General features: G+C 43.3%; 1 protein-coding gene across 1 annotated transcript in view; it reads right to left on the bottom strand.

Moving 5' to 3' along the window:
- Positions 1-27,811, bottom strand: part of FGF18 (fibroblast growth factor 18) — a 112,350-nt gene that overhangs the window by 43,262 nt on the left and 41,277 nt on the right. The window contains exon 4 of the mRNA XM_075131376.1: positions 18,089-18,269. Coding sequence (XP_074987477.1) covers positions 18,089-18,269 — 181 coding nt within the window. The remainder of the gene's footprint in view (positions 1-18,088; positions 18,270-27,811) is intronic.

Here is a 27,811-nt window from a genome sequence, read left to right as displayed (position 1 = left end):
CAGGTTCAACTGGGTCACAATCTTCTGAACTTGCAGAGGATGGAGCAACAGTGAGTCCTTATAGAATAAGTCTGTATATTTTTTAATGTGTTCCGCTAGGAACCCTATGTGGTTTACAGAGTATCTACGTCAAAATCACTTTAGCCAGTGCTGAAATGAAACTGTTTCTGAGGATGGAACATGGCAGGCAATCTATGCCAACAACACTATACAAGAGCTTTTGTGGGGGAAGTGAAGAGTAACTTCACCACCTGAAAGTTCAGGGGAAGCCAATGAACCAGTTAATTTGAAAGAATAAGCAACCACAAAGTTCACTATTGGCTCCTGAAGAGGAGACTGGGTTGCTGAAAGAAGAGTGGACGGGCCATCAGTTCATCCTAAATCAGTAGAAGACTCACCAAAGACAGGGAGCAACAGACCACCAGGCCTCTCCCTTCTCCAAGAACGGTTCTTAGTGAGAGATGAGCGGAGGTTGTTTGGAGGTGGGGGTGGCATGGGTACCCAGAAGGGAGAGAGATAACTGGAGACTCAAGATTTCAGAGAAGATTTGGGGTGTTTATCCCAATCCCTCAGACCTGGTGTTCTGCTTCAGGCCCCCTCCCATTTGAAAAGTTAAAATTCATCCCCAAATGTGCAAGGATGAACAGGAGACAGAAAGACAGGATGCCAGTGAATGAGAACAGTGGGTGGCCAAACCCCTGCTGCCAGTGTGCTCTGTATACAACAGGCACAGCCAAGTGTGTCTGGCAATTTCTCCTTCTCGGCAACACACAATTATTTCACTCTAGGTGTATGAATTGTGCGTTCCCAGGGCCATTCTCAAGGCGAGTCAACCAGCCATGTCCGCTAACAAAAACCACTCTCCGTGACACGTCGCTCTCCTTGCTCTCATCTCCTCACCAGGTTTTTCAATGTTGTCCTTCCTGCTGTGGCATTTGCAGCTCTCAAAGCAGCAGGTCAAACATCCTCAAATCCTGTCTTCCGCAATTCCCTCAAGTTTCCACAGCTTTTTTGCCATTTTCCTACTGGACTTCCAAGTGCAAGCAGTATTTATTGGGTAGCAAAATGACCCTTTGGCACTGGTGGTCTAGAGTGCTTGACGTTAAGTGCTGCTAATGCGTTTTGCATTAGTGCTTCGGGGCAGGAAATCTCAACTTCCAGTGCCAAGGGGTTAATTATAATTTATATAGCAAGATCCTGGGCTGAGGATTTTTTCAGCTAATTAAAAAGTACAATTACCTCTGAGAATCAAAGGGACTTTGGTACCCAGCTTATAGAAATGGCTTATGAGCATTTAATACACAAGAACATCTTGGCTTTTTACTTACTCAGTCTTCAATTTAGAAATTAAAGAAAAGAACATCTTATTCCCAGGTTTTACCATTCTGATTACTGTGGATGTCTTGTGAAAGCTATTGCAATATAGTAATATTCTGTATTGGTGCTTTAGAGGGCCTCATAATAATGCTTTGTACGGACACATCCCCTGTCATTCAAGGATCTTAGAGTGCTTTCTGTGTGTTAATTAATGAAATCTCATAACATCCCTTGGGTAAAAAACAAGTCAACTGACTTGGCCAAGGTCAGACTGCAAATTTTTCCCTTATTCCTCCTACTAGATGGATACTTTTTACTGTATTATCAGTAAACAAAGGACAATGGACAATGAATAGTTACCAAGCACTGTATAATGTGGGGATTCAGAAGAGCAACTTGGGGAAGTGAACTTTCAGCAAATGTATGTTTATTTGCCTGTGTTTCCCATGTTCTGTCTGACAGGACAATATAACCATATGGGACTCATTTCCAAGATCCCTTGGTTACTGTGCCTGGAGATTTTACATGGGCACACTGGGTAGTTAGATATACTATCACCCAGTTTTCAGACACAAATGCCCATCTGCACACACAAAGAGGTTCATACCCAAAACTTGCTTGTGCAATGGTGGAGGTTTGGAAATATGAATCTTGAAGCTACCCTCAACTGACTCCTCAGCTCATGGAATCTCTCAGGGCATATGCTGTACGGTCCAGCAAAGCAGCACAGCTTTGGGCAGACTCACACTTTTTTTTTAAGAGCTATTCAATCACCTCTCATAATCTCTCTCTGTTGGCTGCTTTCCTGTATGTTTGTGCATGGGCTACAGCCAACCCTGTTCTCTCTTCCCCATAATTATTGGAGGTGTTTGCAAAGGAATTAGGTTGATATCACTGAATATTCTGAAGTATGAAAAAAAGTTTAGTTTGAGGCTAAAAACAAAGATTCTGTGGGACCCTTAAAGCCCTCCTCTGGGGAGTCACTATAGTTACATACATAACACAGGCTGTAATCTCAGCTTAATTTGGCTCACACTATCTGAATACGTATTCCATCATTCATTATTTTTTAGGGAGGTGAAGGGCTATTTCACTCTGGGAAATTAAGCGCTACAGTTGGAAACCGATATATAATTGTCAGCAGACCACATAGGCTGCAGGCAGTTACAATGCAGGCTGTCTTACACTTTCATATCAGCGACCTTCACCCTGACCTAAAAGGTAGTTCAAAATGTGCATGCTAGTTGAGCACTGACAATGCAGACCACTCATTTTTCTAAATGAGACAGGATAGGTTTTGGAGCTGATTTGAACTGCTGTCCACTTGGACTGGAACCGAGGCATCTGCTGCAATTAGAAACTTCATGTGCTAGTACCAACAGGGGTCCTCAGGATGGGGAAGCTTGACTATCACAAACACTCTGCCAACACCCTGACTCAATCTGCACTGGTTTACTGGGTTATTCTTTGATCCGGGGCCCATGCTGAAATCAGCAAACTTATGCATGTCACTGTTGCCATAGAGTTGGGGAAAGTAGCAAACACATAACATGTATAAGGCATTATTGTTGGGGAGATAATATAGGGAAGGACTCAGTACAGTTAGATCTGTAGATTAATATACCTCATCTCAAAGAGAGTCTGAGGAGAATTTGAAACTGACATTCAAGAGCTTGTGACCTTAAAAAAATGCCCCTGCTTTTTAAGTCTAAATGTTTTGTTGACCAAAACCTTCACTTAATGGTCTGTTGCAGAATTGTAGTCCAAGCTGTATTTCCATTCTTCTAAATCACTCCCTCTCAATAGGCTGTTGTCAAGGAACAAGCATGTTGATTTAATGAAACCTCTCATGGCAAAGATCTACCAAGAAGCCATGTGATTCTTTAACAAATATAATGTTAGCTGTATTTTCACACTGTACCACAGGAGGTAAAAGTAGGATACTAAGTGCAAATTAGGAATGCTATCCCATTTAAAGGCAGAGAATCTCAGGGGGAGTTTAATAAGACCAGGGAGGTGCTCCTTAGAGAGTTTGTTATTGTATACAGAAAGGGGATAATCAAAGGAGGGGGAGAGAGAGAGGAAAATATACAAGATCTACCATATGGCCAATGCTAGTGAGGCTCCACCAAAGGGAAAAATAAAGATTGCAGCAGTGTTGCATCCTCCTCATCAATAAATCTGCAGCATCTTTCCTAACACCAGGTGTTATAATGAGCACTGGTGCAGAAGAGAAATTAATAGCTTGAAAAGGAGCCTGGCATGGCCCTGGAAAAAGTAAGATGGAAATTACAAAATGTCACTCATGTTCATGGCTCAACCCGCTACCCTGCATTGGGGCTCAGTGGATGGGACTGCTAAATGTTATTCTAGTCCCAACACGTGTCATATTTAACTAGCAATTTGGCAGAGAAAGAGGAAGGAGAAGTAGATCCAGAGAGTATTCCAGTGTTACTTTTCCTCACCACTTGACATTTATTGAGAAAGAACTCAAAGCTCCAAAGCACAGATACAATACAAACGCTGACACTGAAATTCACAGTCCTGCTTCATTTCCAATAGGGAAAATATCATACTGACCGCAGTCTGTTTGGAGGTCAAACAAAATCAATAGCCTTTCTCTAGTCTGTCTCTAAGGTAAGCCTCTTTCAAAGACATCCGGAGAAAATGGATCAGCTTTTGTTGTTGTTGTTGTTGAGTGAGGCTTTTCTTAGTTGCCAAACATTCATATGAATATAGGAGATTCCTTCCTCCGCCAGCGTGCTGATAAGATTGTAGTGCTGTCAAAATATCCCATCCTTTTTATTACACAGTGGATGGGGTTTGCAATTCTTGGGGAGGGAGCCAGGTTGGAAGCTGCTTAGCACTTGGTAAGGGGGAGGGGGGAAATAAATCAATGAATCTGATTGATCAGGGGTTATATTTAAAGCCGGTCGTCAATTAGTTTAACGCAGGTTGCAGCTAAAGAGCACAACAATTTAGCCACAGGAGCTGAAATTTGCTGTCTCCCCTCAGTCTCTTCCTGCTGAGAGACTGAGAGACAGATATCGGTTTTAGCTGGGTCAAACTGCAAGGAGGTGGTTTGTAGCTGAAAGTCACATTTGCAAAGTTAGCTCTGAGAGAGCAGGATCAATAGGAGACACAGCGGGAATTCTAAGGCAACCCAGAGAGTTTGGGGAGGGATCCAAAGAGTTTCAATCAGGCCAAGAAATGTCTATCACCCAAAGGGCTATGTAGAGGAGTGAAATCCTTGAGGAATGAATGAAGATTATAAAGCATCAGTCAATGTGCCTCTGGGTAAAATTTGCCTCTCTAATCCACATTGCATACCTTTTATCCCTACTGGAGAAGCACTGTTTACTACAGATTATATACTCATTTTCCATGAAGAGCATCCACCGACTTGAATGCACACCCCATGCTCAGGCAAAAGGCAAAATGTTCAGCAGAGATGTACAGGACAAAGTGGAGAATTTTTCCTTTTTTCCTCCATGTTTACAAAATGCAAAATCAGTAGGAAGTGACAAACTGGTGCAAAAAAGGACAGACCAACATAATAGTGCTACTAGTGGCCCCAATTAAGTCAGCCAAAGTTTCACTATTGACTTCAGTGGGAGCAGGAACAGTATTGCTGACAATTTATGACAAAAGAATCCTAGGCTTATAGTAGTCAGAGTTGGAAAAGACACACTGGATCATGGTGGTTAGAAGGGGAATGGGAGTCCTCAGCCTTATTTCCAGCTCTGCCAATGACTATGAAACACTGACGGGGGTACGGAGGGGGGTTGTCAGGAGTGGGGATTGAATCTGGGACCTCTCAATCTTAACACGTGAGCCTCTGATGCCTGAGCTAAAAGATTCCCCTGTGTTAGCCCAGGCGGTAGCAGGCTTATCAAAGTCTAGTTGGACTAGTCACCACTAGAGGGAGAAAAGCATCACTCTGAGGCGGTATGGCCTACAACTATATGACTGTGTGTCTTGTCTACACAAGAAAGTTGCTCCTTTGTATTGGTTAAAGAGTGCTATATTGATTTAGCTTAAGTCTGTTCCTTCCCAACATTCTCATGCAGACAAAGCTTTAGGCAAGTCACTTCTCCCACTGGGCCTCAGTCTATAGCCATCAGTAAAATGGGATACCAATACCTACCTACATACCTCACGGTATGGGTGCACACAAGTATTCTTATAGATCAGCATACACTGATATGCTATGCTAACTGTCTTACAGAAAGGGAACGTGACCAAGTCCCTTCCTTCTACAGGTTGCAGTCTAAATTAGGTTTGCAATTGTTTTCTTCAAGTATTGGTTTATGATTTTCACATTCTATGCCTCAGGGAGCTATGTGTGGACCAAGAGAACGCGATAGCTGACCTTCTCATGGTATTTCAATTCCTAGGTGGTGGAAATATCTAAGACCAGAACTCATGATTTTGATCTCTGAGGAAAAATATGGTCCAGGAAGAACAAACGCATATAAACAAGATTTATTCAGAGGCCGATGAACCCTGAATTCACAGCCCTACCTACCTCACAAGATGTTGTGAGACCTCACTGATTTCTCATTCAGGGTTAGTCTACACTAAAAGTGCTACAGCTGTAGCACATCTGGCGAAGACACTGTATGCTGATTGATGGGAGAGCTCTCCCATCAACACAGTAAAACTGCCTCTGTATGAGGCAGTCGCTATGTCAGCGGGAGAAGCTCTCCCGCCGACATAGTGCTGTCCACACGAGCACTTAGGTCAGTGTAACTTATGTCGCTCAGGGGTGTGAATAAGCCACCTCCCTGAGTGACATAAGTTAAGCTGACCTAAGTGCTAGTGTGGACAGTCCTCACTGTAAAGGGCTTTAAGATGAAATAAGAGATTCAAGGTTAAGCAGAGAAGCCACAAGGTGGACAGTGCTAGCTGGGGAATGGGCATAGCCAGGACACCCTGGCATGTGCCAATTTGTAGCACTTGCTTAGGAAAACCTCACCAGAGAAGCTCCTACAGACTTCTGCCACAGCTTAAAACTGCTTCCTCCAAGTAGAACCCACAGGGAGGAGCTGATGAAGTCTTGCTTTTGAGGAAAGGCACCTCTGGTAATAATAAAAAAAAGACAAAACAAAATCCCAGACAATATCAACAAAACAGTTCATAAATTGGCATCAGCTCCTTAAAGCTTGAAGTCAACGGAGCTACTCATGTGAGTAAAGGCAGCAGGCTTGGGCCCTATGCTAGGACAAGGTCTACTTAAGTAGAAGCTAAAGATTTCAGTTCCACAGACCGAGGTCAGAGGTCTACAATGGGAGCGCTTGTACAGTACTCTATACTAGTATACAGGTATACAATACCAGCAAAGCACTTCCAGTGTGGACACAGCTTATACCAGCAAAACTGCATTTTTTGCTGGCATAGCTTATCCCATCACCCACAAGCAACATACGCTATCCTGGCAAAAGCTCAGTTTGCTGCTCTAACTGCATCTACCTGGGGGACTTTTGCCAACACAGCCATGTCGGTCAGGGATCACACCTTGTGCCACCGTGACTTGGTCGGATTTACCAATAAAATGCCGTAAAAACCAACGAGTAAGATTTGGAAGCCATAAAATGAACATTTTCCCACTACTGAGGCTTATAAATAGGCTGTATTTGTTTATTTGTTGACAGGTAATGGCAAAGCTTTTAGTGTTTCAGGGTGACAAGTATAACATACAAGGCAGGCAACTAGAGAAATAAGCGCAATTACCTCCCAGTGCCATTCCCCCCTCCCGGTTGGATTGATTTTCCTAGGGGCTACAAGGCTTTTAGATTTCATTGTCGGTATCCCCAAATTAATAGGTGTAAAATCAATATGTTTTTGGCTAGCTGCCTGCTAACAGGTCACCAGTGAAAACGTAACCTGTAAAAATCAATTAAAAATGTAGATGGAGAAGCAAATAAAACAAAGACAACTCCTGATCGGATGTCACTGGGTGACTAAAAGCCAGCACTAAATCACAGCGACCCCACTACAATGAGTTATACCACGGGCTAAAATGTAATAGTGTTGATTTGCTTCCCACTTGGTAAAATGGTCTGAAATGCAAGGTCTTATTCAAGGTGTAAGATACAAGAAGTACCATTGCTATTAGGCACTAGGGGCCTGACTTGTCTCTTGCCCACATGGGTGTAAATCAGGAGCTGCAACACTGAAGTCAATGAAGCTTCACTGGTGGAGGTCAGAGGAGAACCAGACCTCAGTTGTGATAAAAAGGTGCATCCAAAGGCCTTTAACTCGCACATGCTCCACTTTGGAAAAGCCACACTGCTGTTACTCTTAGAACTATCATTTCATAGGCAAAGAAAGCTTGGGCGAGAGTCTCACCTCATGTAAACTGGTACAGATCCACTGGAGTCAATGGAACCAGGCCATTTCACACTAGCTGAGGATCTGATCCATTGCCTATAGGTGGGTACATCATTTTAAACTAAGAATTAAAAATGCCTTTAAATTGCTTCATAATTCACCACAACTATTTTGAAACCCTTTTCTTTCATTAAGTGGAGGTCTGGGTTGCAGTGTAGGTTGCAGTAAATGGAATCTTTTGGAACGTTTCCCAACCTCTGTGTATAGATGGTACAAGAACAGTATATCAGTGTCTGCTGTTCTGTGGCTCGTGGCAATATGTCCCCTCACACCCATATTTCAGGAGTGAGAACCACAGTACAGGTCTCACAACACCACTGATGCACAAGTAGACACACTGCCAAGAAGTAAGACTTTTTTATATCTTGATTTCATTCCTAATCCTTATCTGTGCATCCTTCCAGTTCTACACTTAGCCATTCCCCTCTGCTTTGTCAGGGTTCCTCACCTACTCTCCAATCTTCAATGGGATCACAGGCAGGTCTGGCCAATTCTCACCTGCTCCTTCAGCTCCCCCACCCTAACTCTTCTCCAGCTGCTGCCAGTTTCCTCTCCCATCCATTCCTGAAAGCCATTAAAGACAAAACAAAACACAGCCATGCCATCTTGAAGCCTGGATCCCAAATTTATTCACCTCCCATTTACTATATTCATTGGCCATACATTTAAGCCAATCTCCTGTCTAGATCAACCCATAATACTGATCCACAACCTTGGAGCCCCAACATGCCTTCCACCTCCTTTGCCCAATCCCAGTTCTAAGATCAAGAACAAACACTGCTGGACAGATAATAAAGAACTAGAGAGGCTGCAGGACAATGCTCCATACAGTCCCATCCCCTTCCAGCCAAAACAACTGCCAGCCAGTTGCGATGTCCTGAGAATTACTTCCTGAAAGAAGATTCTGAGGCTGACACTGCTGAGCTCATTATAATTACAGGGAATGCAGTGCAATGTGTATGTGTCTATAGCATAGACCCACTTTTTATTAGAGAGGCAGGAGCACCCCGATTTTCTAGCAGCTGGGAATGCAACGGAGAAGAAAGTTCTGTTGACACTAATTCCAGTCTCCTAGTTGCAAAGGATGGCAGGAGAAGTTTAGTGCAATACACGGCCATTCTGCAAACTAAGTCACACCATTCCCTAATGCATTATGTGGGGATTCTGCTTAGTTATGTAGTGTAGTATAGAGTGTCTATTAGTCATGTATTAGGCATCTAACTCCCATTGATTTCAGAAGGATCTGGGCCACAGTGTACACAGAGTAGAGTAGAGTAGAGTAGAGTAGAGTAGAGTAGAGTAGAGTAGAGACCCATTTGCAACCAGAGCTGGGAGCATTCAGTTAGAGACATGTTCAGAGGCTCCCAGCTCAAAGCACACCGTCTAGTGTAAGAGTTCTGAAAACGCATTATGGCCGGAGTGTATTTTCCCCCTACAGCTGACGTAGATCATTAGAAGGATGTTCCCGCAGAGCAAGCCGCAGACCATCCTGTTATCTCCTTCCATCCCTCAGACCCTCTTCATGTGCCACAAGAAACAAATGTTCGTTCTCTAGGCCCTCTTGACCCCTTTATTTCTGATTTGCCTTCTATGTCTTGGGAACTCTTTGGAGACTGCAGACACCCTACATGTGTCCTCCTTGGCAGGCTGTCTAGAAAATGCCAGCATTGGAAGGACCTGAAGTTAGTGGTTGCTGAATGCTGATAGGACAATATTTAGTTCAAACCACAGACAGTCGCAGGTGGGATGGGGGTGGGTGGTATTTTCAACTCCCTTTTTGGATTCTTCCAAATTTCTAAGAAACACACATTGGTTATTCCTCCCCTTAAGAGCCGCAGTGAATGGCTTCATGCTTTTTACCTTTCTGCCTAGATAAATCTGTTTTGCAGTTCCAAGAGTATTCTTTTTAACTTCCTGTCCCAAACTGCTGTGCACTGTTGCTGTGCATTGTTAAATATTTGCTGTGTTTCATCCAAGAGGTGGCTGTAGAGATTCCCACATTAAATGCTGGAGAGTCTATGGAATGAAAGGCACTGTGAGTATAAGACATTATTACTATCATGGCCTAAAAATAGGACTGATCTATCAGCATCAGAAACAGCAAATAGCTAGTTCTACCTAAACTATGACACGTCCCCCATTACCAGAGTACTTGACCACCTCATAATTTTTTATATTTATTTTCACAACACAATGAGGATAACTGCACAGATGGGGAATTGAGATATAGCAAGAGTAAGTGACTTGCCCAAGGTCACACAGGAAGTCTGTTTCAAAGCTGGGAATTGAACTTAGGACTCTTGGATCCCAGCATACCATCCCAGCCACTGCTCATCCTTCCTCTCTTAAAACATGAAAATCTGTTTCCATGAAAAAAGTTGGAATTTCAAAGTTGCTTTCATTTCGAAAGGATTTGAAACAATTTTTCATTTTTTTTAAATGTTGAGCAAAATTGTAGGGGAAATTTTTTATTGAAACCACAAAAACAACAGGGAATCCGGTGGCACCTTAAAGACTAACAGATTTATTTAGGCATAAGCTTTCCTGGGTAAAAATCCCACTTTTTCTGATGCATCTGAGTATAACAAGTATGCATCTTATGCCCAAATAAACCTGTTAGTCTTTAAGGTGCCACTGGACTCCCTGTTGTTTTTGTGGATACAGACTAACACTGCTACCCCCTGATACTTTATTGAAACCGTTATCCAAATAATCAATGATATTTTTCATTTACTGAAGACCAGGTTTTCAGTAAAGGGAACATTTCAATAACCTCTTAGGTAATATTTTCTATTAAAATCTCCCCTCCCCCATTTATTTATTTATTTTTAAAGAAAAAAGGCACAACAAGTTTCATAAAAATAAAAAATGTTGACATCAATCATTTATTAAGAAAAAAAATCATTTTTGGAAAAAAGGCCATTTTGGGGGCTAAAAACCTTCTCATTCCACAAATGTTAGCCAGCTCTATTTTCAGGGCACGTTTAGCCATGTTCCAGCAATTACAAGAACCTACTTCAAATCAGCACTGTCTCAAATGATTTAGCATAAAGAAAATCAGTCAGATACCACACAGTTCTAGGCTTGATATAAATACCTAGGTAGAAAGACTCACCAGACCTCGATAAACACAAGATTTAAGCGCTTTCTGCCTTTATACTGGAGAATCACCCTTTTGTGATCCTGAAAATACCAAAGCTTAAAACAATGAAAAAGATTGTCTCCAAGATTTTGGAGGCTCCCATTAATTGACTGACACACCACTGTACAGCTCCTGCATAAAACGATAACGTCATTTTTGTACCAACACACACAGTCTCTTCCAGAATTCGTCTCAGAATCAGCAAAAACAGAGAGAACCCTAACTTTGTTTCTCCAATGTTTCACCACAGCTAGGGAAAAACATGTAGAAAGGCAGCTGCACAAACTCTGTGGAAGGAAAGCCTAATCACAGGAAAGCAGGAACAGATAATATTATATTGCCTTGTCTTCAGGGTCTGGCATTCACATTTTCATAAAGTGCCTAGAAAGATAAATCACTATACTAATAATATTTGTATTGATTATCTAAACTGGAGTAGCAATTGACTCCATTGTCTCACTTCCTCTTAAATTGCTCACAGATGGGATCCTGTTTCTTATTCTACATTTCTAATGGGAACACTTAAATCACAGTATAGAATTATAAACACACACACACACACACACACATACAGAGTTAACCAACAGGAAAACCCTTTAAATAAAGATCTTTCATTGACACTCCCCATGTTAAAACTTTACAGCCAAATTTTCAGTGGGTCTCTAAACACTGCACTTTCACTATTTGTGGGGACCTAATATATCTGTAGGCATAAAGGCCTACATTTTCAGAAGTGACTAGTGATTTTGTGTGCCTCCATTTTTGGATGTCCAACTAGAGACACCTTAAAAGGGGCCTGATTTTCAGAAAGTGCTGAGCACCCACCCTTTGAAAAGCAGGACTGTTTAAGGTCTCTCAAGTTGAGCTCAGAAGTGAGGAACCCAAAGTGATTGGTCACTTTTCAGGCAGGGGCGGGGGAGAGGAAATCAAGGCTCATGTCTACATTTGCACACAAAACAGGTGGACTGCATCTGGGCTGTCAGATATGGAATTAACCATTGTGCACTCGTATGCTAGACTTTGGAGTCACAAATATTGTGGATGTCTGTGGAAGGGCCTGCTGAAAATTCACTGGTTGCTACTCTGAAACTGGTTGAAACAGATTTTCAAAGCCTTGGTTTTGCTTTTTTATTCCTTATCTTTCCTGAGCAGAGCTCCCACGACCTGGGCACAAATGCAGATCACAGCAAACACATGCGTACACACACGCACACACACCCCTTCAATGTACAAATGGCTCAAATAAAACAATTACAATATATTTCAAACGGTTACTGAACCTTCCAGAATAGACTCTAAGGTGACTATCACCCAGCTCTGGGAGGCTTGGCTCCAGAGTTACTATTAGTGGTTCAACAAAGCAGCCAGTCTGCTCACAATGTTTCTAATTCATCCAGCTGCTCTGTCACTCGTGGTGTATCCTCGCCTGCTTTCAAAGGAAAACTTTGCCACTGGACGCCTGCTCCACCCAAATTAGAAGGGGAGACAATCACACACAGAGAATGATAAGGAGATGTTGGGGGGTATGGGGAGTGACAACACAGCAGCTGGACAGCGAAGGCGTCCCTGGCTTAGCCCAATCACACAGCCCTGTATGACTGTACAGCTGCCATGGTGAATGATCATCGCTACACTGAGGTCAGCTCTGCCCCCAGGCCAAGTAAGCGAAAATAAATGGTTTAGAAGATAAAAGGTCTTTCTGAAAAATTATTTGTCTTGTTGTCGTGTCAAAACTGTAATGGCAAGAGACTGGGGGCAGCAATACGTAGTTTAAATAGGAAACAGCCATCCTGATGTTTTGACTGAATAAATTACAGAGCAAATCACAATTAATTCAGGGTATTTGAGGATCTGTACCATGATAGGCAGGTCCTTTTGCATATACCTGGGAAACAGCAGATTTCTAAATGTCATGCTTGTAACTGATGCTTGTGGAAAGATGTCTATGTTTCACTAGCCACAGTAACTGCTTGGGATATCTCCCCCTTGCTTATAGGTAAACACTTTTACTCTGTGCCTTCCAGGCACTGAAAGGAGGTTTGTTTTTCTTCCTCCCATTCCCAAGGGAACCACAATCAATATAAACTACAGTAGGAAGGGAAAGGGTTAATGGGTTTTCCCAAGGCAACTTGCTTTTAAGGTGCCAGAGATATTGAAGGGAAGGAATGACTTGCTCGACATGGAACAATGGCACTGGTATTTTGCATTGTTTCCAGGCTTTGAGAGAGAACAAATGGGAGTCATTAGTGAAATGAGTTGAGAGAGTTCTAGGCTAGCTGTCAGACTGCCAAGCCCAAAGAACTGCTACATCAGCTCGTTAATTTCAGAGAGCACAGGCTGACTGAAACCTAAGAAAGAATTCAACAATTACAGGAGGCTATTTTACCATACTACTACTTTCCACACCCTTCCCTCCGCCTCCCCCTCCCCCTCCCTGGCCCCCCCCTCCGAGCACTGAGCCCACCTACTCCACAAATGAAGTCTCCAGCAGGGAAGGATTGTGTCTGATGTCTAGACTGCTATAAGATGCTCTACATGGGCTTGTACACCGGCACCAACTGAAAGCTCAAGCTAGTACTGAATGCAGTGATCACAGCTGAGTGGTCCATCACACAGGGGATACAGCACCTATACTCAGAGTTGCTCTGACTCCCCATATGTTTCCAGGTGGTATACCGGTGCCAGATTTAACCTTTAGGGTTCGAGACCTGACTACCGGAGAGACTGACTCTCTCCCTGGGTCATAATGCCATAGATGATGTGAGTGGAGACACTGGAGATGATCCTCCTTTATAAGCGGGGGAGCTACTGACACGGGGTATTCTCCTTGTCTCTGGAATTTGCTTCCCGACAGGATCTGCCAGGGCTCAGACTTGTTAATATTCTGTGAACAATGTATAGCCCACTTTTTCTCACAGGCATCTAGGACTTGATCCAAAACCCAAGGAGGTCAGCGAGAATCTTTCAATGGACTTTAACGGGCTTGGGATCAGGTCCTCAGAGAGGCTGGAAGTCTAAAGGTGAAGGGCTTGGAAACTGAAAGACAGTTTAGGATGAGGGGGCTCCTCACTTCTGGTGCTCTCCCCAATTATAAAGGAGATTACTGCACTAGCCCAAAACACTATTGTAAACTGGAGTGTTGGGGTTATTCCTGTGGAATATTTTGACAAGGGTCACGCTAGTACAATACTGGCATGACTGTGCTTTAGAGAAAAATACCCTCTAATAACAAATTATAATAAAATAGTAATAATAAACCTACGTATAGCACCTTCCATCCTTAAGAATAAGCAATTTACTCACTATGGGTAAAATTAATCCCAGGTCAGAGGGTCAGCACAAGGTCTCACTTAAGCCTCTATTTTTATGTCTTAAGTGGTGCAAGGCCGTGATCCGCCCAGAAGTCACCCACCACTGAAATACTGCCATCTCTGGGGAGGAACGCACCAGCCAAGGGGACAACTGGTGGTACGCATGCCACACAACAGTGAAGGGTGGGGAAATCACTTCTCCTGGATTAACTTTAAACACACACACACACCCCATCCGGTACAACCTTAGACTGTGACAAATATACTTTAAAACAAAATCACACAGCTGTGAAGTACAAATGAACCAAAGTGCCTTCACCCATTCTAGAGAGCTCCATCCAGCCAAGTGAACCGGACACAAAGATAGTGAACAAACAGTATAGAATGTCTTCTGCCTTTTGTGAAATGAAAATAAATGAAAGGCTCTAGTGTTTCAGGTCACTGATCTCTATCTCGCCTATCTGTACCATTTATCTGAGCTAGAATATAAAGGTTCCAAGTCCTTCTTCCCTCCCCTCCTTCCAGCCCATTTCATTTTCTGAATGAAAAGAACCACTTAGACACCTGGTAAAGTAGTAATAAGTTGTAACAAGAATATTGTTTTTTCTGGGCCAGAGCAAACTACATCAGAATAGATTAAAGGATCCAAAATGAATGTGTAATCTGTAAACAGATTGTCAGTCTTTTCGTTAATTTATGGTAGGTTAAGAGAAGAGACAGTATTTTTGCATATATATATCGTCTTTTATCTGAGGATATCAGAGCACTTTAGGAACAGCAATGAAGCCTCACCCACCCCCCCACCACCACCACCACCAGTGAGATAGGTAAGTATATTTAGATAAATTAGGGTTTCTGAAAGCAGTAGGCATCGTTATTAGATGTAATTTAGTCTGATAATTGACTTATCTGTTCAAATGGATTTTCATACGTTTGAGAAGGGATAATAAAATCCATCCAACTAAAAGGATTAAACAGACTCAATTAATTCTATTAACAGACTTAATTTTCTGTTTAATAAATCAGACACATGGGGCCAGATCCTGGCCTCAGAGCTAAGGCCGCTTTGCACAAACCCAAAATTGAATCCCCAGATTATTACATTAGTTATTTTATGGACCTTAGAACTTGTATTTGTCCTCACAAAGAGCATATGCACACCCATATCAGGTGGTTGGGCTGCCATACTTCCTCCATTTAGATCTTGGTTTCTTCCTACAGCAGCTGTCTAATACACATTACGGGTTGTTATTTTACTGATCTGAAGCTGCATGAAATTGTGCTGTAGTGATCACCAAGTCTATGAGCTCTGAAACCACCACAGCACTGCCTGGGACCTCATTTTGACTTCATTTCTGTGCATCCTCTTTAGCCAAGAGGCAAGGAAAGTTTGCACAAGACAGTACGGCCTACAATAAATCAACCAACTCTCCCTTTCCTGAAAACCCAAATAACGGCACCCCCCTTCCCGCCCCGGACCATTGTAATGCATTATTTGGATGCTGGATATTCAGAAAGAAAGGTCATCTCTTCACTTGAAGACTAAGTCCTAAACCGCCCTCCCATCTAAAGAGTGACACAGCAGCTATGGAGTTCGAGTGTTATCTGGAAGAGGCAGATGAAAGGGTTCAAACTCCCAGGTTAGGGAAGACTACCCCCACCTACCCACCAGCCTGCATCCTTTCTGAAGTGATACTTCAGTGTTTGGAGGCACCTGTGGAAAACACACCATATTATACAGTGTTCCAGATATGATTCCCACACACTTCCTTCCCTTTCTCTAGACTTGTGCCTGCAGCAGCAGCCTTTGGAGCTGACTCTATTTCATATGCTCGGGCACCTTTTCCTTTGTTGCAACTTCTCAGACAGGTTCCCACTCTCCCTGCAACACTGTGACTCTCTTTTACATCCATTGCCAATGTTATTGCCTCTCTCTATGTTGACCAATGCATGAGGTGGAAGAGAGTTTCACCCTATGAAAGGCAGCATAGTCCAAGACAGGCCCCTAGAGGAACGAGCATGGGATTGGGAATCTGGGATTCCCAAAATCTAATCCTGATTCTGACTCAGTGGGCCCGATTCAGAGATGATGAAAATTATACTCCAGAGGAGGAAGAAGAGAGGATGTGGAGCAGGAGAAAGGGTCAACCAATGGGTGTGAGACAAAAGTGTTCTCCAGACTATGTGTTAGAGATACACCTGACCAACAACTTTCAGATCTGGTTCCAAAATTCAAGAGTGCTCAGATCCAGGGTCCTGCGTTAGGTCTATACACGGTCCTGATCAGAGGCGACGCCTTAACAAAGCCTCTGGGAGCGTTTATGGAAAATAATTAATTCTATGCCATCGCCTTGGTAGTCAGCTTTGGCTGTTGCACAGATGGTTCTCCACACCCCTGACTCTGACATCTCTCCACTCCATTATCACAGCTACTGGTAGGGGCCACATCCTGCATCTAAGGCCCCACTCACTGCCACATGGATTATCATGCTTTAAGTGTCCCTGCGCCACGTGTAGCCGGTCTAGAGGTGGGAGGGGTTTGGAGCTGGTCAGGGAGGCTTGTTATTAGGATGATGAAAGAGGGTTTTAGCAACTGGAATAGATGGGTCGGGGGGGGGGCTGTCATTACTGGGGGTGGGTCACAACAAGGGTGGTAGGGAGTTTTTCAGCAACTGGGAGTAGACTGGGCTGCAGCAAGTCATTGAGGGAGAAGCACCTCAGTGCATGACAGAAGGGGACCCCAAAAAAGACAGGGCTCCATGCTGCCATTCACTTGGTGCAGGTCCAGCACTGGCCTTCCTGGCCACTGCCCAGTTCCCTATGGGACCTCAGCATCCTCCTCTTCTGGAATTTATTCCCCATCCTAGGGCCTGGGAGGAGTATTTATGATGACTGTGCAGGCACAAAAGGGACAGAAACATGACAAAAGCAGCCTAATGGCCTAAAATCAGCAACCAAATGGTCTTCTCCACCCCATATTACTTAGAAATGTTGGAAAAACAAAGGGCAACCGATCCGCCTGGCCTTTCTTAGCTATGTAAAGGGCATGCTGTAGAACAAACTAGGGCTTTGGCAATACCAGAGGGGTCATTTTCACACAGATCAGCTATTTCTGAATTATTTCTGCAGTGGCACAATTAGCACACAGGCCTTATCCTGCCCCACTTTATATGCTCCTTGCACACTGGCAGAGGCCGTCCCTGTGTGGCACACCTCTATGCCAGGCAAGTACTGCACGTTAATGTTTAAAGTTCCCTGAGAGAGAATTATTTTCAAAAAGTTCCCCCTTCACTCTACATTCCAAAGCTCGTATGTAGATCAAACACAGTCAGAAGCAATATATGCTCATGAATTTCTGCAGTGACATATCAACCAATGGGCCAAACCACAGGGCAACAGTCAATGAGGTACAACATGCAGTGTTCAGAAGAGAGAAAGAAATGGGATTACACAGATGAAGTTTCATAAAACTCTTCCATTTTCCTTTTGATAGGATGCAGTTGTGTGTTTTGCTAGACTGAGTGGTGCACTCACAGGAAACTAGAATGATGGGTTCTTTGATTCCCTGGATCTCATCCTACAAGATGCTTAAATTTCTTTTGACTCCAGTTTATTTGAGTGGGAGCTGGGAGCAGCACTCAGTACTTTACTGTATCCAATTCTAAATTCCTGCTAGTGAGGGGTCTGCATCAAGATGATTGGAAGCATCTTTGCCAAAGACATCTCAAAGGGTTTCAGGAACAAACAGTTTTTCTAATTCAATTTCACAGCTTCCTTTTTCTGATGCACCCCTTGCATAAGCTAAGATACAGGTAGCCCATTCTAGTGCAAGGCTGTGACCCATCTTCCCACTTGTTCTCACCCAAACACATTCATTTCAAACCTTTGTACTGAACCCTGGATAGGTCACAGTTAATATTCTTACCATATTTGTCTCCATCTTCCCCCTTGGCACTGATCCTCCTGCCTAGAACTTGGATGTGTTTCCCACTCGTCCTGCTGTACAGCTGGTAGAGTCTAAGCTGCTTCCTGCTCACATCGTCCCTTGCTCGTGTCTGATTCTCCACGTGTATCCGAAAATCCACATTCTCCTCGGCAACGAACATCTGATGAAAACAGAGAGACAATAAACCATGAAATAGATACAACATCTTGCCTACGAAGACAACAAATCAAGCCTGCCAAACAGCGCATCACACAGAAATAGTCTACTGTGGCTTGACTTCATTGGTGGTCATGTGGATAAAGGCTGCAGGATCAGGTGCTCCGAGTAAAGTTCTACCTAGGTGCTGACAAAGAAACTGGGCTTCTTTCTTCTCATGTATCATTCTCAGTAATAAAAGCTCCTGCAGTCTCAATTCTGTCCTGATTTAAACCTGCACAATGCCATGGTCTTCAAATGACGTGCTCATTGACACCTGGGTAGGCTCCACCACTGCCAAAGGGCTTACACAAATGTTAGTGATTGGATCTGTAATTGGAACAGAGTTAACAATTCTGATAATGCACAAGGAAGAATCCCAGTTCCAGCTCCAATAGCTGTGCTTGTTCTGCAATGCCAACTTCATTAAAAAGGAAGAAAAATCCCTATTTTTGTCACTATAGTCAATAGATCTGACTCTACATACACACAGGGAGAAAAATCTGTTGAGTTAGAAAAATCTGCTTTTCAGAGTAGCACTTTAAACAGTTCTGCCAATTTAAAAGTAAAGTGGAGTCAGTTGATTGCATAAGGTCTATTCCTGTGCATCTGCCTAAGCTTCCCAGATCAACTGGCTATCTGAGAACAAGGCCACTTGGATCAGAGGGCAAGAGCAGGCTTTCCAGAATGAGCTCTTATCAGCAAGATTCCTCTGCTTAGCCATTTTCCACCATTTTTATGGCCTTTGGCTCTTTGAGTAGAACTAACCTTAGTTAACTGCAGCTTTAAAGAACTAACAGCTCCTTTTGGCAGCAGACACCTTTCTGGAGATCTAGCATCCAGCATTAGCTTACATTTTCCCATATTTGCCAAAGCATAGACCAATTTCTGCCTCCAGTTAGAGACATCCCAACTCAGTATAAATCAGATGACTAGTCAACCACGAACTTTCTTGAGAAGGCCTTTCTGAATGGGTTTCAGAGAGGAAGTATCATCAAGGTCCCTTTAACACTTCAGCCCCAGACATTAATTACTTGCATTAATTCAAGTTTCAAATACCTGAGAAGTAGCTGGCAAAAAATAGGAATCAATCTGGTATCTAAATCTAATGATACCCAGAGGAGCCTTTTTTACCTTTTGTTTGAGTCTACATGAGACTTAGACTATATTTCAATGGCAGATTACCCTCAAATGAGAATAAATTAAGAGAGTCTGGCATATTATCATCTACCAAGCAAAAGAAGCATAGAACTCTTGAGCCACTAAAAAACCCTACTTTACATTGGTGCCTTTTAGTTTGGCCAAGGCAAACATTGTTCAAAGTTTATTGGCTAAATTCTCTGGTGTCAGTGGGATCTAATGAACTAAACTGTGGACCACCTGCATGTGGGGTGAAATTTACAGCAAAAGAGGACACAAGTGGGAATTTAGTGATGGTCAGGCATTGTGCTGTCCCTCTACAATGGGGTGATTTTCAGCCAACGGAGAAATGCTACTTCTGTGCCTAATAGATTTGGGCCATAAAAATCTGGTTCTTCTAGCTTGGAAACAGTAGAATTCAGGTATAAATCAAAGAGAAAAGGAGCAAGTATGTACCAGAGGGATGCCACTCACAAAGGAAAAGGGTTAGGTAAGCCCCAATTCTGTCCCATTCCCATTCAAGGTGACAAACTCAGTGAAGGAATTATTCAACTAACAATAACAATAATTCCCACTCTCAGAAAACGGAACAGCAAGAAGCAACGTCCTGCAGATTAAAAAGCAACATCAGGCTCATCCACATGCTATACAGTACACAAGGTTAAAGGATCTTCCCACCCTGAACTAATCAAGTCCTGCTCATCATACTCACCCAAATCATAGGGGCTATGTGTGAGAGTAAAATGAGCAAGATTAGGCCTGCACTGTCAATAGCCCATTTCCCTTTCTTCTTATTCTTCCCCACCCCACTCACCCAAATGAAACTTCTAACAAAGGAAATTAAACTACCAAAAGAGAGATGTTCAAATAATAATATGTTCAAATAAAGAGTTGTCACTTTGGATGGGCTATCACCAGCAGGAGAGTGAATTTGTGTGGGGGGGTGGAGGGTGAGAAAACCTGGATTTGTGCTGGAAATGGCCCAACCTGATGATCACTTTAGATAAGCTATTACCAGCAGGACAGCGGGGTGGGAGGAGGTATTGTTTCATATTCTCTGTGTGTATATAAAGTCTGCTGCAGTTTCCACGGTATGCATCCGATGAAGTGAGCTGTAGCTCACGAAAGCTCATGCTCAAATAAATTGGTTAGTCTCTAAGGTGCCACAAGTACTCCTTTTCTTTTTGCGAATACAGACTAACACGGCTGTTACTCTGAAACCTGTCAAATAATGTTGACACTCTGCCTCACACCACAAAAGCAAGGGGCTTTGCAGTAAAGACTTTGGCTCCATAATATTAAGATTTAAAAGAGATTTTACAATCAAGATTGCATTGTTGCATTGCTTTCACCACATGTTAATGAGTTGCAGATTTTTCTAGAAAAAAATAAAAAGGTGGGATTTGTGGGGGAGGCTTCCATTCACAAAGGCCACAAATTTGCCAAGCCAAATTTGGACTGTACCATACCCATTATGTTGGCACTCCCACTTTACCCTGGCTAAGTTTGATTTCTACATCAGTAGTGTGTTTCCCTATTCACTAGCCCACAAACTCACATGGCGAGAAACCATAACTGCTTCCCAGTCTCCTTGAACAATGTGTACAGCTCACTGGGAGCATTATAGGCCCTGATCCTGCAGAGACTTGTACATATGAGTTATTTTATGCACTGTGGATAGTCGTATTGATAGTCCTATAATCAATGGGATTAGTCACTGAGTTTAAAAGTAAGTACATGCATAAATCTTTGAAGGATTAGAGCCTCTGTTGTTATCCCCTTACAGCAGAGTTCTTCTCTCAAATTTAGAAGAGGAAGCTGGGAGATGTTTCTAATAAATACAAAATACCAGATGAATTAAACCCAGATTTAAGGTCATCTATATGCCTAATAATGACAATACTTGGGCACTGTCCCTGTAGTCTAAACTGCAGGGGCAGACCCTCGTGGGAGTCATATTGGTTGTAATAAGAGTCTGCATGGGTATAAGGATCAGTCTGCATATAGTAGATTTCAAGACTGGGGCCTTAAATTAATATTTCCATACTACTCTTCAGCTAATTAGCCCTCACACTCCACTCCTGGAATGATGGGTAAACTGCCAGGGGCAACAAGTTATATTGTCCCCTGGTGCTCGTGCTTTAGCAAATTCAGGGCCCAGGGGTCCGCCTCCACCAATATTCAGGGCTGGGTCTCTCCCCTGGCCCTACCTGCCGCCCCTGCACACCTCCCCCGGCCCTGCCTGCTGCCCCTGTGCACCTGCCTGGGAGCATCCCTTCCTGCGCCCTGGGTAGTGGGCGTCTGTCCTGCTGCTCCACCCTGTGCTCCATCGCCGGCCACTGCCAGCTACAAAAGGGAGTGGTACCGGTGGCAGCCATCACTTGTGGAGGCGCAAACATGATGGCATCCCTCCCCCACCCCCGGCACCCACCACAGGGAGGCAAGAGGGCTTCCTGGACCTGAGAGGGGCCCGTCCCCTAAGAGCACGTGCAGTGACAGTGCTGGGTGAGCGTGCTGCTGGCGGGGAGAGGGCTGCGGGGACTGTGGAGTCCTCCTCTCTGGCCCCAGCCCCTAGGTAGCCTGCCTGCACCCCAAATTCCTCATCCACAGCCCTACCCAACTCCAGAGTCTGCACCCCCAATCAGAGCCCTCATCCCTCCGCACCTCAATGCTCTGCCCCAGCCCTGAGCCCCCTTCTGCACTGTGAACCGCTCATCCCTATCCCCACAGCCCTCATCCCCACACCTGAACTCTCTGCCCTAGCCCTGAGCCCCTCCCACACCCAAAACTCCTGATCCCCAGCCCCAGCCAAAGCCCTCATCCTCCCGCACCCCAACCTCCTGCCCTACCCTGAGCCTCCTCCCATATTCCAAACCCCTCGGCCCTACCCCATTCATTCTGTTATGTGCACCAATATGCACGTGCGGGGGCGGGACTTGGACCTGTTCTGGGCACCACCATAAATTATACAAACCTGCCACCCCTGAAAATTGCAACAGAAAGAAGTTAAGTGGCTTGCCTCTGCCATAGCCTCTTTCAGCAGGGCTCCACCACATCTTAGCACTTGTCTTCATTGCAGGATTAATTTAAATCCTATCCACACATCCTTAATCTGAGAGGGCTGGTGCTTTTATCTTGAGTTGGCCTGCCCGTCAGTGGGTATAGGCTACAGCGGGTTATAGTACAACTGTAACCCCCATTTGGGCTGAGCCTCTAGAGGGGGTCCTGCTCTGTGGACTACCATTTCATGCATGTTTGGAGTCCGGGGTGGGGACAGAATGGACTAAATACTCCGTATGAGGCCAATAGGAAGGCTGCCTCAAGGGTGACATGGCTCAGCCTGATACAGACAGATAGTGTAAATTTCATTTCAGTTTTGAGCCTGGGAACTGCAAGAGAAGCAGAACAGCTAAGGGAGTCTCTGATTAACTCCCACAAAGGGGATCTTTGAACTGCTGTGGGATCTAGTGCATGGGTCAGACAGTGCCAGCCCTGCAGAGACCAGCATCAAGAGTGGCAGTGATTCAACCTGGTGCCAGTTACTGAGAGCCAGCCGTGCTCTCCATGGGACTGCAGGCCAGAGAGCCAGGAGAGGATTCTGCCCCACCCAGAGACCAAGACACTGTAAGGGGACCCTTTTTGTGTAAGCTGGCCAATGCACTCATCTCTGGACTCAATCTCAGTGTGCCATCAGCCTGGCAAGGTGCCCGGGAAGGAGTTAGGGGCTGGGAAGCGCTGAGAGTATTGGGAGGTGGGAAACATGTTGAGTTGTTGATGTTAAAGATTAGTTAACCTTAACCCTTTCCTTCCCCAGAGCCTATTTTCATGGTCCCAGTAAAGTCCCCTGTTGTCATATTGTTATTTTTGGGTGCATCATTTCTTTGCTGGGGTTTGTGGTTATGTACTTCATTGTTTCTTGTGTAGGGGATTTATACTCCTTGCCAGCAGTGGTAGCACTATTCATTTTTCCAAGAGTCAGCACCTCTTGCGTCATGGGCACAGTGAAAAGGAGTCACCTTGGGTGGAGGTACCAGGTGTCACTGAAGAGAACCGATGAGGACCCAAGACATGTGCAGAGAGAAGCTGCTCCCCATAAACACAACAAGCCCCAGGCAGGAGGCTTGAGCCACACCTTGGGGAGGGGCTACACAATTTACAGCATCTTACACACACACTCTGTGCAGCTGAAGTGTTGCTTCCCAGTGGGGCCATTCTCACATGAGCTAATTCAAGAGGAGTTGATTTGACTGTAGATAACTCGAATTAAGTGCAGTGAAGACATACCTTTAAAACTGCTCTCCTGGGGCAGAAGCCCTGTCGGAGAGTAGGCAGAGATAGCCCCACCGATCATTCAGCAAAGCACTTAATCATTGAAATCACTGGGATTTAAGCATCTGCTTACAGATAAGCATGTGCCTAATTGCTTTATTGAAAAGGGATGCTTTGCTGAATCAAGGCCAGGGTGAATTATTAGCTGTGCCAGTTTGGGTTGAAGCTGGCCCATTGCACTGATTATCAATATAATCAACAATCAATATGTCACATATTGTTCATTAATAAAATAAAACCTTTATTCATTGCTGAAAGCCTCTTTCAGAGTATCCCAGCAAAACAAAGTGTACTACCTCATCTAGAACATTTTATTGTGACAACAGGGTACATTTTTGTATGCCATACTAGAGATTCCATTTCATAAGTCTCCAGAAAAGTGAATCAGTAACATTTGCCTGCTGGCATATGATCAGTTGATCACCAAAGCTCAGTCCAGCGGGTCACCTAAAGACAAGTGTCTTTTTTCCAAAAAAGTATTCTTATTGCAGTTACAAACAAACAGGAGAATGAAAACGTATCTCTGTGTTACCAGCTACTCCTGAAAACTTAAGCATCTTATTCTCCCTCTAACAAAAACTCAGAGGTTCCCTTTTTATTTAATATCTATTATTGCTGAACATCGAAACATCACATTCAAAAGGATGGCTATTTCTCTTTTCTTCGCAACAACCACATTTCCACAGATGTTACTTGTTTTGGCAACCATAGGCCCTGAGCCTGCTAACATTGTAAAGGGCTTGATCCAAACCCCATGGTATCAGTGGGAGCCTTTCCCACTTTGGACTTTGGCTCAGACCCAAAGTTAAGTGAGCAGTCCTCTCAGTAGGACTGCTCACGTGCATAAAGGTAAGTTCACGTGTAAGTGTTTGAAGGATCAGGCCAAACTGCACTGTTGTCTGCAGTGAAAAAAATTCTAAACCCTTGTTTAATTTTGGCAAATCAGGACATTTTCCGAACATTGTAATAAAAGGAATGTGTGAGGAGATAGCCACTGAAATAACTCTTGCATCATTTTCTAGCACCAGACCAGAAACCTTTCAATTTGGGACAATCCCAGAAGACTGCAAGATGATTCTCTATGTCACAGGGAATATGTAGCCACAGTACATCCCCTCTAGCATTGTGTTGTGAATTTTGTGTTTATTTCATGTTGCAAGATTGGTGTGCAAAATAATAGTTTTCTACTAATATTCTCTCCATGAAGGAGAATTGCACCCACTCATAGTAACTAGCAGTATATTCTTCCAACCAACTGTATTATCAATAATTGTTTATATTCAATAAAATCTTAGTAACTAAAATGGACAATATCAAGTTCAGATTTCGTATTTTATTGTTGCATTCTTTTTCTTTTTAAGCAGTCCCATAAATATTTAACAGTCCTATTATTACTGAAAGATATAATGATATACAGCTACAAAGCCATTGTAAAAATACAACTAGCAGTATAAAAGTTTATGCATGAGATTAAATAATATCCCTGCAAGAAAACCAGTGAGCATTTTAAATGAGTGATGTATCCCAAATGCTCCACCAGAAATGTGTGCATTTCTGAACATGGGAAATCTCTCTCTTCACCCATGAGTAGAGCTGCTTCTTTTGTTTTACCTGTCTAAAGACCCAGACTGTGGCCACTCAACCCAAACCTGATTTCAAGCAAACAATCATAGAAACTAGAGATGACATCTTATCCATCTCCAGACAATAAGGGATTGTACTCTACAGTATCTTCTCACATGCTTTGTGCAGTCCACTTTTAAAAAAAACAAAGGATTTTTATTTAAGTAGCTTTTAGAGTTAGTAATTAATTTTAAGAATACTTTTAAGGATTAGATCACATTCATATTAAATGAAAAAAATCTGTGTTAATGCAACATTAAGGTTTCACAGTTCAGAAAAATCAAGGAAATAGCCAAGAAGTGCAACAAAATCACCATTCTGATGGCAACGCTGGGGCTCAGTCCTGTACACACTTATGTCACAAGTCTGCAAACACCCCTGCACATGTTTAAGCATGTAAGTAATGCCACTGAAGTCCTTACTATGCCCAATCATGTACAAGATCTGGTCTTTAATCCACCACCCTGTATATTCTATAAATATAGAATTTTCTATTTTTAACTTTCTGCTTAATGCTATTGTTGGTGTCATGAAGTGTTAGGAGATATACGAGAACCCAAGATGGCCAGATTAACACTGTTGTTGGAAGCTGGACTTCGGAATTTTCTGACTTTTTGCTTCCTATCATACAGTTTAACAGAGTACCCGAACCTCATTAGATAACAGATCATATGCCTTTCCCAAATTTAAAATAAAAATACAAAATCCTTCTTACTAAGGCCTTATTGATTTCAAAAGATAAACAAATCAAGTGATTCAAAGTCCTTTCAAAACCCACTCTGATAAGCAGGAAATACTTATTACCTTTCATCCACTGAACCAACTGAATATTAATGATTTTCTCTGTGACCTTCTAAAGACATGAAAGTTAATAAGGTTAACAAGAGGATATCCAAGATAGCTCTTTCCCAGGTTTGTAAAGGTAGCTAATAATAGTTGCTTTGCTTCCATGGTTTTGGCAAAATTCCCCTATGTCAATTACAATTAGAAAAATTTGCAAGACCACCTCCAGAGTGGATATTTTAGGCATATGTTGAAACATAGTGCACCATTTATTTGCTGCTGTTTCCTCTTCTTTATTGCAAAGTCAGTTGCCAGCCAGGATGTTGTTAGGTTCAGGTTATACAACCTAGTTAGAAGTGGGACTGGATTGGATGTGTCTTGAGCTAACAATGACATATTCGCTTCTTTGTGCTTGGAAGCACATTGGGAAATTAATGTGACAGAAAGAAGCAAATGTATTCAAAATCACAGCAGGAGCTCAGAGGCGAGAGCACTGCTCAGCGACTCTCTATGCAGGTCTATACTGCATGGTAAGTATGGGGTGGCAGTACCTCAACTGCACCCACTTAGTAAATCTATTTAAAAACTAGGGCTGGTCAAAAATCTGCCATCAAAACTGTTTGACAATGGAAAACTGGGTTTCTGGTTAGGCTATGTTGTTTAAGTGAAAATATCTGCCTTCCATGGAGAATTTCTGGTTTTAGGGTTAAAAAACTGACACCCCAAAACAAGCGTTTTCAGCCAAAGCCTGTAATATTTCTATTTGGATAGGCTGCTGTGGTGAACTCAAGTCCCCATTCTCCTGTATGGGCAAGTCCCCAGCTAGACTTCAACTCACATGATACGTCACATCCATGATATTCCCACAATGACTGCCTCTCCTCTCCAAGAGGGTAGAACATGGTGCATCATGGGTGATGAAGTTCTACCAGAGAGTCCAGCCTATAAAGTAGCATGAGACACTCAAACTCCAACTCCCATGAGGCATCACAGAGGCATTTCCAAATCAAACTATTTCATTTTTTCATCTGAAATATATTGGTGGGTTTGATTTTTTCCCCACCAAAAAGCCAATATTATCCTTAGAAAAAAATTCCAACCAGCTCTATTTAGAACTTATTTTACCAATACAACTTGTGTGTTGATAAAAGCACTTGGGGCACTTTTCCTCTGAGAATTTCACAGCTCTTCACAAATATCAGCTAACTAAGGGCATATCTGCACTTCAAGCTAGAGGCATAATTTCCAGATCAAGGAAACATACTCACAACTAGCTCTGAGCGATCTAGTGCCCTAAAATAAAAATGTTGCCATGGCAGCGCAAATGGGAGCAGGGGCTGGCATCCCCAAGTACATACCCATCCAAGATGCTAGGGATGTACACAGGGTGGCTGGCCCTTACCGCTGCGCATGCCACCAAGGCTACACATGCAGACTCAATCAGAACTACTGCCGGCATGTCCCCTAGAGCTGGAAGTCACACCTCCAGCTCGAAGCATAGGCATGCCCTACGTCTAATAGTACCACAGATTAGGAGCATTGTCCTCATTGGATAAAAGGAAAAAACTAAAGGCACAGAAGGGATGAACTATTTGCCCAAATGAGTCAATGGGAGACCTACGAAGACAGCCC

Source organism: Caretta caretta, chromosome 8 (genome assembly GCF_965140235.1).
Source record: "Caretta caretta isolate rCarCar2 chromosome 8, rCarCar1.hap1, whole genome shotgun sequence".
Classification (NCBI taxonomy): Eukaryota; Metazoa; Chordata; order Testudines; family Cheloniidae; genus Caretta; species Caretta caretta.
This window is presented reverse-complemented; position numbering and strand designations above follow the sequence as displayed.